General features: G+C 44.0%; 1 protein-coding gene across 2 annotated transcripts in view; it reads right to left on the bottom strand.

The window, feature by feature from the left end:
* Positions 1-16,344, bottom strand: part of abcg4a (ATP-binding cassette, sub-family G (WHITE), member 4a) — a 58,899-nt gene that overhangs the window by 17,423 nt on the left and 25,132 nt on the right. For both annotated transcript variants that reach the window (XM_067970750.1, XM_067970749.1), the window contains exons 2-5: positions 9,601-9,718; positions 8,204-8,336; positions 3,600-3,650; positions 2,091-2,236 (exon numbers count right to left, since the gene is read on the bottom strand). In XM_067970750.1, the coding sequence (XP_067826851.1) occupies positions 2,091-2,236; positions 3,600-3,650; positions 8,204-8,336; positions 9,601-9,718 (448 nt within the window). The remainder of the gene's footprint in view (positions 1-2,090; positions 2,237-3,599; positions 3,651-8,203; positions 8,337-9,600; positions 9,719-16,344) is intronic.

Below are 16,344 nucleotides of genomic sequence, written 5' to 3'. Positions count from 1 at the left end.
AGCCCAATCTGATCTTGCCCTTACGACCTCCACACACATGCACTCACACATCAACCTCCATCAATACCTTGTTTTTTATTTTTTATTATTTTTCATCAGGAGCCTAACCTATTTTCCACTCTCTAACCCTTGGGTGCTGTGGCTTCGCTGAGATCAGCTAACTCAGCACAGACTGAGATCAAACCCAGGGTCTTCCTGGTCTGTGTGGCCAGAGACAAATTCTGGCCCCGATTTTAACTCCCCCCGCCCACCGCTTCCAGCCTGGCGGAAACCAGGCTTGGGGGAGCAGTCAAACGATCCGAACTCCATACCGACGTCTCCCGATGTTAACCTGCTCTTTAGAGCAAACTACCCGACCCAAGCTGGCAGGGGTCCTGCTTAAATATGCCGATCGGCGCCCCAGGCGGTGATCGGGATCCGATCTGCTATTTTAGTCAAAGGCCTGAGCAGGGGATTCTACCTCTGAGCCAGGACAGAAGCTTATTTACGACGTGACACAGACTTAGAGCTGCCTTCACTACTGTGGACACGGTGCGTGCCTGAGACTGGCCTTCAAGCAGAAGAATGTTGGCCTTCGACGGGAGAGTTGGCGATTATCACGGGTCTAATGAAGCATCTCCAGCTAATGGTTAGCCCCGTGTTACCCATCCCTCCCACTTTCTTTCCTATCCTGCGGCAATTCTGTTACCTGCAGATTGTCCGTTGCTAAAATGGCAGTGAGCATTTCCATCGATTGTCTCACGTTGTATGCCCCAGGCTCTTTGCGCTAACTGCTCAGAGCTGAACCAATCAAACTCCACCGCTGCAGTCAGCTGGCGAGACGTCTCAGCTTCACGGCCTTTTCAGATGGAGGCACGGATTTCACAAAGGCCCGAAAGGGACTAAGTATTTTTACAAACGTGCGCTCCTGATGCGGACCCTCTTTCACCAGCAGCGTGTATCGCAAATTGCAGGAGCACTCCCGCAGAAAATTAGAGTGCGCATCCCTTCTAAAAATTCCCCACCTGAGCTAAATAGCAGTTGTCACCTACCTGGGTCAAATCATCCGAGTTCAGACTGTGTGACCTTATTGCTGAGTAAATATTTATGGAAACCTGGCATTGCAATGGGCCAGTTCACACAAGTCTATGAACCCGTCAAGTCTGTAAAAACCATTGATTAACGACAGCAACCTGAATGTGCTCCTACCTGCAATTGCCTCTTTTTGTGTGTGCGGTTAAAACTTATCAAAGAACAGGGTGCTGGGCACTCGAACTCGAATGCAAATTAAGCCGCTGTATCAGAGCCGTTTATCGATTTTCCAGCCACTAGAAGCCGGGACTAGACTGTCACCACCAGAAAGCTGACATTTCAGTCACAGGAACCCTGCTCCTTGGAACTCACCTCCCTTTGCCTCCTCCTCTCTTTCTCCAAAAAGCCTGTCTTTTTTCGACCATGCAAGTTTCCCCTGCCCGCATTAATTTTTGTCCCTGTCTCCTGCTCCCTTTTGTAAAGCATTCCGAGATATTTTTCTATGAGGCACCTAACATCTTGTCCGAACTATATACGTAACCTTTCATTGAAATGAGAAAAGAAAGATGATAAATGCCGATGCAAACATAGATTAAACCTGATGACCCATCACGATTAGGTTCTGGGAATGTGGGGTCCACCCTGTTTACACTGCGAGGGCAGATATTCGGGCACTGATGGCTGTGGGCAACAGCCTGAATGCATTGTGACGTTAATCTTTGGTCAGCGGAATGTCTGTGCAGAACCTGCACTGCTGGTCTGCAGGAACTGCTGCTCTGCCCGACTGCGATCAGATATCCCCTGACCTACACCATCCCGTGCCCTACGCACTCGCCCGCTTAGGCTGCCCAAGCCTCTCTCCAATGGCAACCCGGGGAGTACTCGAATGTGGCACTGTGTGCATCGGAATATGGATAGTGCACTGACCTCCATCTACTATTACAAAACGTAGCATGAGACACAGAGAGAGCAAATACATGGAGACAGGCAAAGAAACACCAACCAGCAGGCTCACGCAGACCATCTCCGAAGAGATGAGGTGACCTGCTGGAACGCACCCTACCTTCCTCCCCTCTTACCTGGTTGGCTCGTCAAAGAACATAACGGGCGGATTGTTAACGAGCTCCAGGGCGATGGCTAACCGTTTGCGCTGACCACCAGACAGAGAAAGAGTTCGGGTGTTGGAACATTCGAGCAGCCCCAGTGCGGTCAGAATCTCATTCACCTAGAAACGGGATATTACGCAAAGGGTTAGAACCAGACAGCAAATAACTAATGATTGTAGAATGAAACAGCACAGGAGGAGGCCATTCAGCCCATCGCGCCTGTGCTCTTTGAAACAAGCTATCCAATTAGTCCCGTTCCCATTAATGGTTACATTCATTCTCCTGAACCTCCCCACCCTTGACTGGTGTTGTGAACACATCTCTTTGTTGTTACTGTTCTAGAAAAGAACGGACCGCGAGTGAGCAGGGGACCGACACTACACTCTTTGTCACTCTTGTGCGCTTTTCCCTCACGCGGGTGCCCTGAGCTGTCGGTTTTCGCAGTCGATTGATCTCCTCAACGTAAATAAATTGACCGCTGTAGGGCTGATAGACCACCCGAGCCTTCCGTGTGAGTATGTGTTATCTCCGTTAGTCTCCTGATCTGCCATCATAACAGTGACCTCCTCCTGTGGCCCGCTAAATGCGGACTGGCTATATGGGAAATTGGAAGATTTCCCGGGTGCTGCCCTGAATGGTTCAATAGGGCCGTGTTATCGGCCCCGCCCTTTTCCTGAGAGAATCCCGAATGCCTCCATTTTAAAAGTCTCATCCTCATGTTTAAACCCCTCCATGGCCTCGCCCCTCTCTATCTCTGTCACCTCCTCCTGCCCTACAACCCTCCGAGATCTCCGAGCACAAAGGGTTTGATAGGGTGGACGTAGAGAAAACTTTTCCACTTGCGGAAGAGGCCAAAACTAGGGGTCATAAATATAAGATAGTCACCTACATTTACCTGAGGAAGGAGGAAGTCTCCGAAAGCTTGTGAATTTAAAATAAAATTGCTGGACTATAACTTGGTGTTGTAAAATTGTTTACAATTACCAATAAAGCCAATAGGGAATTCAGGAGAAACTTCTTTACCCAGATAGTTGTTAGAATGTGGAACTCGCTACCACAAGGAGCAGTTGAGGTGAATACTATAAATGTATTTAAGGGGAAGCTAGATAAACACATGCAGGAAAAAGGTATAAAAGGATACGCCGATAGGGTTAGATGAAGAGGGGAGGGAGGAGGCTCGTGTGGAGCATAAACACCGAAATAGACCAGTTGGGCCGAATGGCCTGTTTCTGTGCCGTAAATTCTATGTAATTCTATGCAAAACCCGCGGCCTGTTCACCTCCCCGTCCCCTTTTAAAAACCTCCTCAAAACTCATCTCTTCAGCCTAGTTTTTGGTCACTCAATCTAATCTCTTTGCTCAGTTTCCATTTTCCGTATGCCAGTCTAAGTTCCTTGGAGCGCTTGTTATTTTACATTGCAGGCACTATATATATAAACGCAAGTTGTTGCTTTTGTTGCTATCAAAAGAATTCATGACTCACCAATTCCTTTTTAACTTCTAATTTCTCCTTCAGCTTAAGGTGGGCTGAAACCTGTAAAAATAAAGAATAAAATTCAATGTCACGTAAAAAGTGGTGGAATGATATAACTCAACATTCAATAATCATAGGCCTGATTTGTGAAACAATTTGATAGGATATGCCTTTTCTCAGTAATTAATGTCCCACGAAGAAAATTTAATCCTCAGAAATCGAGTGTTTCAATTCCACAGGTTCCCATGATTTAATTAGCAGGTCATTAATTAGGGAGAAAAGAACAAACATTTTCCTCATCGTTGTTAAGAGAGATTTCACTCCCACATAAATTATCTGACAATCGTCAGAAGTTCGAACCGAATCCTTTTCCCACCGTTAAGATACCGTAAATACAAGTTGTCGTCTTGCAGGTTACATCGCCTCAGGCAGCAACGCTGTAATGTGACTGAAGTGGTACTGAAAGGAAATGGCAGCAAGCGTTGCTGTGGGGCTATCAGGCCAGGGATGGACTAAACTCCCAGCCATTTGGACGAGATACTGGATGATGAATGGCACCCAGGAAGGAGTATGGGGAAGAGAAGATTGACAGAACAATGAGGAGATGAAAAAAGAGTACAAGTTTTGTTCAAGTGAGTGGTTTAATCCAATGTCACGCTATAAGCAATGAACACAAGCAGTGAAGATTAGGGATTTCAACAAGAAGGACAACATTCCATGAGAGATGTGTTCAATTTAAAATCTTTCTTATGGGAATGGAAGCATTTCATGAATAAACTTTGGCACAGTTGTTTTTGAGGTTCCAGGAACATAGGAGAGGGAATTGGTCATTCACCCCCTTGGGCCTGCTCCGCCATTCAATTAGATCATGGTTGATCTGCACCTCAGCTCCATTTTCCTGCCGTTGCTCCATATAAATCTGCATGTATTTACATCAGGACGGCTAAACCTCCCAAGAAAGTCAATTCCCTACACTGCAAGCGTCTAATCTCAGACATTCCCTTCGAAGGTTCCTTCCGAAGGAAGGAAAAACAAAGTCCACGGGGTACAACTGCATACCCCTCAGCTTGGACTTGTAAAGCAGAGTTGGCAAAGGCTGGACAGTGGGTTGACTGGATGCCCATTCTCTAGCAAGGGGCAGTATGTGGCACAAGAACATTCATGGGAGAGGATGGTGGGAGAATAGCTTAACTCAGAATTGGACATCAATTGGACACCGAGGAGAGGAGGGAAAGGCAAGGAGACATAAGAAATGGGAAAGGTAGGCTGAGAAACATCCAAAGAACTGGATTGGAGAAAATATGTTGAAGGGTAAACACAAGCTGGTCCAATTAGTGGATCAGTTGTATTCAGGAAGACATGTTTATACGCAGGGAATCCCTGATGAATTTGGCAGCCTGTTTCCAATGGATTCCCTGCCCAAAAGGGACTACCTGATGTAACCCAAAACATACATGACAGAGGCTGACCTGACACTATCATTCAATTCCTTAGTTCAAGGGATAGTGAGACAACGAATCACCTCCATTCCAGCCTAATAGGATCAATTATATTTGGAACAAATAAATAAATCTTCATTTCATGAGGAATTTGATCTTCTCTGGCATTGAACTACTTTCAAACATCCAACGAACTGCACATTTATAAACTGCCTTTGGAAATCGTACAAAAATAAAGTATTACAGTGAGTGGAGGTCAATAAGGCCTTTCACTATTTGCACATTGTAAGAGGGGTTGAGGGGGGTCCAGAGCGACTATTAGGCAGATTTTCCTGTTCCTGCACCTGAGGATATTGGATCAAGTGGGTGCAGTGCATCGAGGAAAATTAGGTGGGAGGATTGCAATGCTGAGGAGGGAGCCAGCTAGATTTTCCATCCTTTAAATTTGGCACATGAGGGCCAATTTTCCAAGTATGCATTGGTATTTGGGAGCCTATACCGGTCTGAGATTTCCTGCTATGCGTGCCAATCCGTACTTGGAAAACCATCCCAACTGTATAAATTATATTCTGTTAAAGAACAGACACTTCCGAGTTAAAGGGTGTGATTTTATCTGCGGAGTTCCTTTGATGCGGCCGCAGCCTTATAGCTACACTCATTATTCTATAATCAATCACCTCCACCAATGACTTGATCAATGGATTTGTGCCTCCTTACACCACACAGCTTGTATTTTTATGAAAAACTGATTATTACAAAGCATCTTATGATATCACCAAAATGTCTCTATCTAATGATAGATAGATTTCTTTCAGAAAATAACATTTTGGGAGGCAGTATGAGTAAACTGAGACATGTGGTATGTGTAGCAAGCATGGGAGGATCAAGTGACATTGGACCGATGGTTCCCAAAGCTCTCCATCACTGGGGTTTACCTCGCCTCATGACTGGATCTGTTGTAGACTCATTGATAGAGGTTGATTGCTATGATTAGTTAACAGTTCCATTATCGTTGTACAATGCGACTACCAGGGTGGTAGAAGGCGAACTGGGCGGACCTTGGACTTTTCTCGTCTAGCAATTCTTATGTTCCTATGAATTACTTCTGAAATGCAGGGACTGTTGTGATGCAGCCAAACGAAGCAGGCATTCTGTGCCTGCAACGTGCCAAAGACAGTAATAAATGATCCCGTCATCTGTTTCTTCCTTGCTGCTGTTGATTGAAGAAGGAATGTTGACCAGGACACCAGGAGATTCCAAAAGCGAGGTAAGATCTTTAACTTCCATCAGAGCAGTCAGACAGGACCTCGGTTTACCACCTTATCCAAAGTGTAGCATCTCTGACAGTGCAGCACTCCCTCAGTACCGCACTAGAGTGTTACGCCTCACTGAAACCCAACATCTTCAGGCTCAAAGGCAAGAGTGTCACCAACTGAAGCGAGTTGACACTTGTTGAATGGTTCAGCTCAGGCGTTGGATTTTACGGTGACTTCCGAACTGAACAGGAACTGAGATGTGACCCTGTCGCTTGTGAACTATTCAACTTTGGCACTTGAGGCCAGGTCTGGAACGCTCGCTGGAGCTCGGGTTTCACCTTCTGTTTTATTTTTCCCACTCAGCTGCCTTTTGCTGGCGGGATTTACTCACATCCCTTTGTCTTCTGTTCACCCCGTGCATTTTTTCCTCTTTTGTTTTGAAAATTTGTAAGCACCGGTTTCATTTCAACCTGCTGCTGCTTGTTCTGGCTCACCGTCAAAACCAATTACACTTGTGAATGGCACACGGCAGTGTGAAAAAACAAAACCAGCAGGTGGGTACATGAGCGGGGGATGCTGAATATTCGCACGCTGATCTTTTTCGCACACAATTCCGACCTGCGAAGTGCATCAGAAGCACAGCAGAGACCTGCCTGTTCTTGTTTTAAATGGGTAATGTTACCCACTGAACTGCTTTGTAATACAATTCCCCAGGTTAGAAAACCAAGGCGAGTACAATGAGGCGGTCAATGTCACGATTGCTTCGATGCTTCATCACGCGTTCAAAATCTAATGTTCGAAAGCAAACCGGGGGAATTGCGTGGCAGGGTGGGTTCGGCCCTTTCACCTCTCGAAACTGGGTTCAAATCCGGCCCAGACAAGTTCTGTGTGTTGGCTTTGAGCATCTTGCATGAAATGAGTTTGGACAGTATCTATCCAGTTCGTAGTGGACAGCAGAAAACTGTTCGTACTCTGCCACTAATAAGACAGGCAATCTCGCTCGGAGAGGCCATAATGATGGCTGGCAATGTGATGTGGGGAGGGGGACAAAAATGGCAGGGGTGTAACGGCCGCCCATTACGCACCTTTGGGAATGAAAATCGGTCGTTGTGTATAACGGGCGATCCACTATTGCCAGTTTTCCTTCCCCGAAGTTGAAGATAATCCCCGTGGAACCTACAGCGTTGGTTGGGCCTGAGGTAGATTATTGCAGCTGAGCAGAGGAAGCTTTGCTCCGCAACTAAGCCACGCTCTACCTGTTCTGACCCGAGGCTGCAGACCTTTTGTACTTGGGACAAGAAAGTACAGAATTTCAACTTCTCAGCACTCACTTTAATAAACATATAAAAACCTGGAGCTCCACAAACACAGGAATAAAGTACAGGAAGGAAAAGGTTCAAGTGAAAATTAAATCAAGATAACGATCCATTCACTAGGGTATAGTTCCTCTCCCCCATTTAGTGATTTGCTGCTCCAACAATTCCTCAATTTTAAAATCCTCATCCTCGTTTTCAAATCTCTCCATGGCCTCGCCCCTCCCTATCTCTGTAACCTCCTCCAGCCTTACAATCCTCCGAGAACTCTGCTTTCCTCCAACTTTGGCCTCTTGTGCATCCTCCACTTCCTTCGCCCCACCATTGGCGGCCGTGCCTTCAGCTGCCTAGGCCCTAAGCTCTGGAATTCCCTCCCTAAACCTCTCCACCTCTCCCTCCTCCTTTAAGAGGCTCCTTAAAACCTGCCTCTTTGACCAAGCTTTTGGTCTCCTGTCCTAATGTCTCCTTTTTTGGCTCGATGTCAATTTTTAATCTAATTACGCTCCTGTGAAGCGCCTTGGGACGTTTTACTATGTTAAAGGCGCTATATAAATGCAACTTGTTGTTGTTGTTGGACACATGGCATGTCTGTGCCGAGCACATACCATCATGGCTTCCAGGACTGTGAGGTGCGGGAGGAGCATGTCGTCTTGCATGATGTAACAGGACATCTTCCTGAACGTTCGCAGATCCCGAGGCTGTCCGTTCACCAGGATCTGGCCTTTCATTCCCGTTTTCCTGAAAGGAGGAGGAAGGAAGTGTTAATAAACAAAAACGGTCATTTTTCAACTCGCCCCAAAACAAAAATTTCAATTCCTGCGGAAAATTGGACTCTACTTGATTGAGTTGACCAAACCCTAACCACCTCTTTGAAAATCAACCCCTCAGCCGCAGACATAATGTTAGCTTGAGGTGCTGCTGCATGGATATTACATATTTATGGAATACGGAATTTAGAAGTCATCTAAAGAGGTTGTATTTAAAGGGGAAGTATATTCTACGGAATTGGCTGTTAATTCTTGATAATATAAATGGAGGCAGCTGTGTATTGACTGTTATCTCCCAGCTGCTATTTATTATAGTTTTTTTATATACTTTACCATTGGTAAAAGGGCAGTTTGGAAGCAGAAATTTTGTATGGAAAATCGCCAGTCACGTCCAGAGCAGGAAGAGTACGCTGAAGGCATTGATCCTCAACCATGAATCTTAGGGTCATAGAACCTCATGATGGTTATGAATATTATTCAGTCTCCCCTCGTACTTAGTTCGTTTCCTTAACGTGCGTCTCAGATCGAATCTCACCATCAAACTCAAAAAGTTACAAAATAATTAGGATTAAAGTCAACGTCCTTTTGCGTCCTTCATTTTGTCCCAACTTTGCTGACTGAACTGGATCAGAGGGGTTCCTGACCCTAGCTGGGCCAGGGAGCTGCACTGACAAACACATTTTTGATGCCGAGTTCTCCCTACATTTATGACCGTAACTCTACCAGCGAATGTTCAACTCCCTTCGTGTTCAGAGTCAGTAGATCCTGAAGTCATTTGCTCCAGTGGCATTATCAGTAATTAATACTGAAAGAACAAACAATGAAAACAAACAGGTAGAAATGGATGGAACCAAACTGAAGGAGACCAAAGTTGATCTTAATTCTTTATAATTTGGGTTTTTTGTCGTGCTCCCCTCCTCGCTGATTGTTACCAAAAAACTGGATCCATCATTGACAGCCGCAGGCCTGATATCTGCTCTGCTCATCGCTGTCCGATTTCTGTGAGGGGACCTAAAGGCAGGTGAGTAAGCATCTGACTCGATGTCATCATTTCACGTGTGGCCCATTCTTGTAATGTTTATCCTCTAAATGTTTATTGAACTGCCCAAATGTAGAAATTGGATAACTGATTATCTCCAAGGCAATACTAAAGTTTGTCAAGTTCCCTCTGTTTAAAAATGGATTATCGGTGTAAGAATCGATGGTAATAAGCATCTGTTATTCCTGTGACTCACCTGTATCCTGCCAGAATGTTCATGAAGGTCGACTTCCCAGCACCTGAAGGACCCAGAATCCCAATTAGCTCTCGACTGCAGAACTTTCCGGATAGGCATTTTAAGAGAGTCTTGTATCCTAAAAGAAAAAGTTGAAAATGTTTGTCAAAAGCACGGCATTTACTGGGTTGGAAAGTGCCGTGGGTTAGGGCTGTGTTCCTTCACCTCTTGGGACTTTGTTTAAATTCAGGATGGACGAAAGTCACTTCTGTTTTTTAGTTGTTAGGGGGCCTACGTAAAAGGAGTTAGGCAGTTTCGTCCTTGACCCTAGTCACTGTGTGCCCGTAGTGCAAAGCTGCACCTCATTTGGCATTAAATGGTCAATAACACTCCCAGAAAGATGTGGCGTGGGAAATGGAAAGGTCACACTGGTGCAACAGAGGATGTTCTTCTGTGGGCGAGGGTAAGGCACATTGTTGAGGCAGAGTAGAAGGATAGTTATCATATGCTTAATAAATCTGTGAACCCTATTATTTTGAGTATTATTATAAGTAAGAACATTCATTCTCTAAAGGTTAACATTCCTTTATTTTAACATTTTCTAAAGTTTTACCTTGATGAATGCTGTGCTGATCAAGGTGAGATTCGACATTACTAGTAAGCTGATTTGTTTTTCTATTCCCAATTATAAGATGATCTCTGGCTTGGCACAGATGTTGAAACAAAATAATGCAGACCAAGTGTATAAGTACAAGAGTCATACTCGAGCCACAAAAATAGCACAAATGAGGCTCAATTTATAGATACTATTAAGAGCTTCCTCATGACTAAGGAGGGACAAGGTTTACGTGGCATCTCTGGGAATGCGACACTCCATCACTACTGCATAGTCCCTGGCGGCCGCCTAAAACAGCCATTAGGTCCCTTAAATTAAGTGAAGGGCCAAACACCTCAGCACTCTGAGAATGCAACACTCCCTCAGTGCTACACTGGAGGGTCATTTTTAGATTATATGCTCAAAGTCTTGCAGAGCCTCGTGAGAGAGCTACTGACTCAACCAAGCTGACAGAACACAACAGACGCGCTACCAGGAATTTTCTTTAAGTAGTTGCTCCGACAAGCTCCAATGTCAAATCACTATGTTTTAATGAGTTTAATTTTGATGTGTAGCTCTTCCGATACCAAGGAGTACGGGACAGTGAGCTGCAGTGACTCTATCTCCATGATATGGAGATATGAAGACACAATTTAACAACTCTCTACATTGGCACATTTGAGATCAGAATACTATTAGGAACAGGAAAAGACCATTTGGCTCAAAAAACCTGTCCTTTCTTGATAGATCAAACCTATCTTTCCTTTTATCAATCTGTTTTCCCTCTAAAAATACATTATTTATCTACTGAACCCATTTGTATCGTCTGCTTCCCTGGTACCTTAACTCTATTACTCTTTGGGTGAAAAAGTTTCTTCCCGATTTACCTTCTTATTCCTAACTTGATTTTGGACTTGTCCCCAGCTACTTCAAGCCTTCGCCCTATTGTTACAATTTCAATGAATCAAATGAGCCAATCTTGAAAATTTTGATATGGACAATTGTCATCACAAAGCCATGTCCTACCACTCCAAGATGTAACTTGTTGGCACTCCAGTGAGTTGTGCCATCTTGTTGCTTCTTTGATCGAACAAGTTGTGAGATCACATGGCCTCAAGATCAGATCCGATGAAGAAGGCACTTTGCTCCAGATGACTAACCCCTTTGTCCCCCATTCCAGTATGTAGCTGCTTCTTAAATGAGTCCAGTCTCCTGGTCTCAATCACAATCCCTGTGGTTCAAACTGATAATTAACCACTGTGTGAAGACATACTTCCTCCTGGAGTCTGCCCTAACTTTGCCCTTCACAACCATAAACCTTTGCCCTCTTGTCCTCCTGCCCTGGCCTTTTCAAAAATACTGCTGATGCTGCCAATTCCATCACCAATTAACAGGCCACCCATGGCACCTGGACGTCTGCTGCTTCTTCCTTCAAGATCTAGTGTTTGGCCATTTGATGGTGGAAATCTCATCATTGCAACCCTTGTGCTTGGCATAGTCAAGATGAAGTTGACCTAAGGCTTTTCTTACAAAGTTTCCCAAATAACTTTTGGTGAAGCTGCTACCCCCATTAAGGGGTAAAACAGTTATGGTGCAGTATTGTGCAAAACACCACTATGTTTCTCAACGGGGAGGTGTAATAACACAATGAGGTCTGGTGCTACAAATTGTTATTTCAATTTTTAAGAAATATATGATAAAACGTACAAAAGATTCCGGATGGCACAGTGGTTTAGCCACTTAGCTTTCATCTCTGAGACCTGGGCCCAAATCCAGCTCAGTCTGCTGGGCTGAAATTCTCCCTGGGTAAGGGACTTATGTAAAATGAGTCTGGGCAACCCTAAGCCAGTTTACAGTGAACTATTCCCTAATAAGATAGTCACCAATAATTCCAATAGGGAATTCAGGAGAAACTTCTTTACCCAAAGAGTGGTAAGAAAATATGGAGCTTGCTACCACAAGGAGTAGGTGAAGCGAATAACAGATGCATTTAAGGGGAAGATAGGTAAGCACATGAGGGAAAAAGGAATAGAAGGATATGTTGATCGGGTTAGATGAAGAGGGGTGGGAGGAGGCTCATGTGGAGCATAAATGCTGGTATAGACCAGTTGGGCCGAATGGCCTGATTCTGTGCTGTAAATTCTATGTAATTCCTTACCTCGCTAAATACAAAATTCATACACACAAAAAACACATTTTAAATATAGCCGTTACTCTTATATGAGCCACACCAGCAAGCGTAGCCAGGGTAATTTACCGTGGGGGCAGCACAGGCAAACCCAATTGGGGCATCGCCTGATGTCATACACTTTCCAGCAGGGAGCAGTGGATAATGATGAACAGCAGGTCCCTTGGCTGATTTCCCAGCTCAGGAGCTATAACTGGTGCAGATCAAACATTTCTTGTTTTAATAGATAAGTCCACATAGAGCTCCCCGTGCCCTCCCCCCCAACACCCCGTACCTCACATCACGGAGCAGTGAGATGTGGGCAGAGCCAGCAATGGTCCACACGCCATATTCCAATCTCAAGTATCCCAACCAGAGAGGAAATATTGAAGGGTAGTCATTCTCCTCGGGCAGCTACAAGAAGCCAATTACAGATTACTATGGAAATGGGCTATTTGCCCATCTGCCCTCTCAGCTGAGAACAGGCATGTTGGGGACAGAGAAAAAAAAGCCCTACCTTAAAAAAAAATCTACATCTATTTTTTCTTTATATAATTATTTATATTTGCAATTCATTGGGATTCAGTCAAAGTTACAGTGACACCATCAAATAAATCCTTGTTTACAAACCTTAATTTACAAAATCTTAATTGACGGAAGCATCTTCTATGTAAAACCAAAGCTGATTTTCCATAATGCCAATTAGTGGTAACAGTAAACTGCCAATGGACGAGAGCGGGCAGGCTTGGTGATTAGCTCTTAAACACCTGGCTCTCCTTTAATCGGACAAAATTTAAACGCTTCAGTCAGGTGCTATCAGCTAACAAAATCTCAGTGCAGGAGCAAACCTTGTTATTCGATTAATGCCCTTAGCTTCTCCATTACTTCATAGATGGGAAGAAGATGACATCATAGTGCAGTGCCAGGAATTAAAGTGTCAACATTCATTGACGGCCAGAAAGTTTAGCTACAATATGAAAGGAGTGGTAAAAGGAACAGAGTGGGCACGAAACTGATTCCTAGTTAGTCCATCAGTATAAAAGATGCAAGCTGTTGGAGAGAAATGTTCATTTGTAGACAAGACTATTAACATGATATTACGTGGGGTTGAAATTGTATTGTATGGTACTAGTAGTAAACGCATTAACAAATTAAGATGATTAAAAGAGTTTATAAGGGTAGATAGAGAGAAACTATTTCCTCTGGTGGGGGAGTCCAGAACAAGGAGACATAATCTTAAAATCAGAGCTCGGCCGTTCAGAGGTGATGTCAGAAAGCCCTTCTTCACACAAAGGGTAGTGGAAATCAGGAACTCTCAACCCCAAAAAGCTGTTGAGGCTGGGGGTCAGTTGAAAATTTCAAAACTGAGATTGATAGATCTTTGTTAGGCAAGGGTGTTGAGGGATATGGAATCAAGGCAGGTAAATAGAGTTAAGATACAGATGATCTAAATGAATGGCAGACAGGCTCGAGGGGTTGAATGGCCTACTCCTGTTCCTGCTCCTGCTCCTATATACTTTTAACATCTTTTTGTTCGCTATTTTAACAAAGAAGTTAAACTGTTTATTTCAACACCTTGTTTACTGGGTGGTGATTAGTCCCCATTAAAGTCCTCAATTCCCAACCCATTATATATTGTGTGGGTGCCCTGGATGCAACTTAATTAAAGAACAGGTATCTTATGACATTCCTTCCAGTGGGTGACAAGGGCTGGATGAAATGGGTCACGGTGCAAACATAGAGCTTCTGTGTGGAAATGGAAATGTCACATTGTGCTCAGCTGGGTTTGATGCTTTACCTTACTCCTAACTCATGCTCGACCTAGCCTGGGAATGGGTGTTGCTTACGCTGAATGGAAATTGGGAAAGTGTTCCATTTCCCAACATCAACATTCCTCGTCAGCACAAAAAAATCCCATCACTCTGCAAAAAAAAATCATTAAGGGTTAATAATATATAACGTACTTGATGGTGTTCCAGGCCCCAACTCACAGTTTGCTGCACTTAGTGAAAGGTAGCTCACTACGAGTTACCAATGGCCAACAAATTCCTCAACAAGGTTAAGGTTCTTCTAGGAATGAGACAGTCATTAATATTTGTGTGGAGGTATAATTGGCTTGTCACGTCAGGTTCTGCTGTGATTTGTGTGTTACCGTAAAACAAGTTCATTATTGTCCTCGTGTGAATATTGAAAATTCATCTAAAATAAAAGTAATTACAAATCTATCTTGTGTTTGAGCTGATCCATGACTACGTGATACAAAAGTTCAATTACATCTCTTCTGTTGCGATTGTCTCTCCCCAATTTCTTCTCTGAGTTCTTATGTTATTAGAAATATATTTATGACACTGATAGAGTGTGCAATCTAGCAGCTGTGCCCCAGGGATTGGCACTAGAAGAGAGATGAGATAGCAAAACTTAAGCTTTTGTGGTGATTTATATTGAGCGGAAACAAAGAGCTTCGAGACCTTAACTTTCCATTAGCAAAATGGAATGTATTTTAAATACTACCTTATTAACAGAGAAAAATGAACCGAAACACATCTTGACTAGGTGTTGCTGGGTAATGCATTCAGTGACATAACAACTACTTGCATTTATACAGTGTTTTTAATGTCCCAAAATTGGGGGGGGGGGGTGGAGAAAGAGGAAATACACATACAATAGGAATAAAGGAATGGATACTGAGCCATGGTGTGAGAGTTAGGAGAGGTGACTGATAGCTTAGTGAAAAAGTTGGGTTTTGAGATGGTTTCTAAAGATGTAGAGAGCAGGTAGTGGGGGGATCCAGAGAATAGGCAGCTGAAAGCACTGTGCTAACAGTGGATGAAAGGGGGGGGAGATGTACAAAAGACCAGAATTGTAAGACTGAAGGGTATGGAGAAGATTGCAGAGATGAGATGGGGCGAACCCCTGGAGGCATCTGAAGATGAGAAAGAGGATTTTAGAAGTTGATCCACTGGCGGACAGGAGGACATCAGGATGGAATGATGGGCGAGTATGACTTAGTGTGGACAGGATACAGGCAGCTGGGTTTTGAACAAGTTGGAGTTTATGGACAGTGCAGGATGTGAGGCCAAGTGAAAGAAATGGAACGATACAAGTCTTACTGGTACAATACATTCTCCTTTATATTCAGTGAAGAACAAGATGACAAGGAGAGGAAACACAGTTTGCCTCAGACAGGGATGGCCTTGGTTTGTATCCTTGCGCTTATGCCATTTTGAATGGGAATAACAGCTGTTCAATGACCTCAACCACCCTGAACAAGAGCAGGAATCCTTTGCCTCCATCAGCCCAGCCAAGCCCTGGCAGCGAAGAGCAATCATTAACCATGCACTGCCAACCACCCTCCATGTACATACAGCATGACAATAAACCCAAAGTATCTTCCTTCTAGTACTGTGCAATCAAAGTGTACAATGGCTCCACAAAAATATGTATTGTAAATTCTTGAAAATTCAATGCTTAATGGCTATATAGGGATGTAACAGCTTCACTGGCTGTTACTTCCCCTCATAGCCTAAATCTGCCTTTTGGGGTCTGCTGTCGGACACAGAGGACCATCCAGCACCTCACATTTTTTTCTAATACCAGAGGATTTCTCATGGCATCGGTCACAGGCAGTCAGGAGAGTGCAGCATTGTTGTGATGCGTTGTTGCCAACTTGGTCTGTCCCTTTAAGGCACTGCTCTAAAGAGGGCAAATCCAGGGAACTTTCCCTTGCTTGATAGGTTATTTTTCTTGATATGTTAGAATCTGCTTTGTTCTAAAAAAAAACCCTTCTCAATAGGAAGCTAACTTCTATGGAGACAATTTGACTGAAAGAAAATATAGAACAATACTTGGGCAACTGGTTCATCGAGCCTGCTTCTGACACAGACTGTGTGTATTTTGTCCCTGTATGGACGACATTCATTCATTCAGTCTCAACTAACTACAAGTAAACCTCCAAGAAGGTATAACTCTTCGAATAGCTCCCCGATGGTTCAGATGAGGTCAA

The sequence above is a fragment of the Heptranchias perlo genome, chromosome 33 (genome assembly GCF_035084215.1).
Source record: "Heptranchias perlo isolate sHepPer1 chromosome 33, sHepPer1.hap1, whole genome shotgun sequence".
Taxonomy (NCBI): Eukaryota; Metazoa; Chordata; class Chondrichthyes; order Hexanchiformes; family Hexanchidae; genus Heptranchias; species Heptranchias perlo.
Note: the sequence above shows the minus strand (reverse complement) of the source record. Positions and strands in the feature narration are given on the sequence as shown.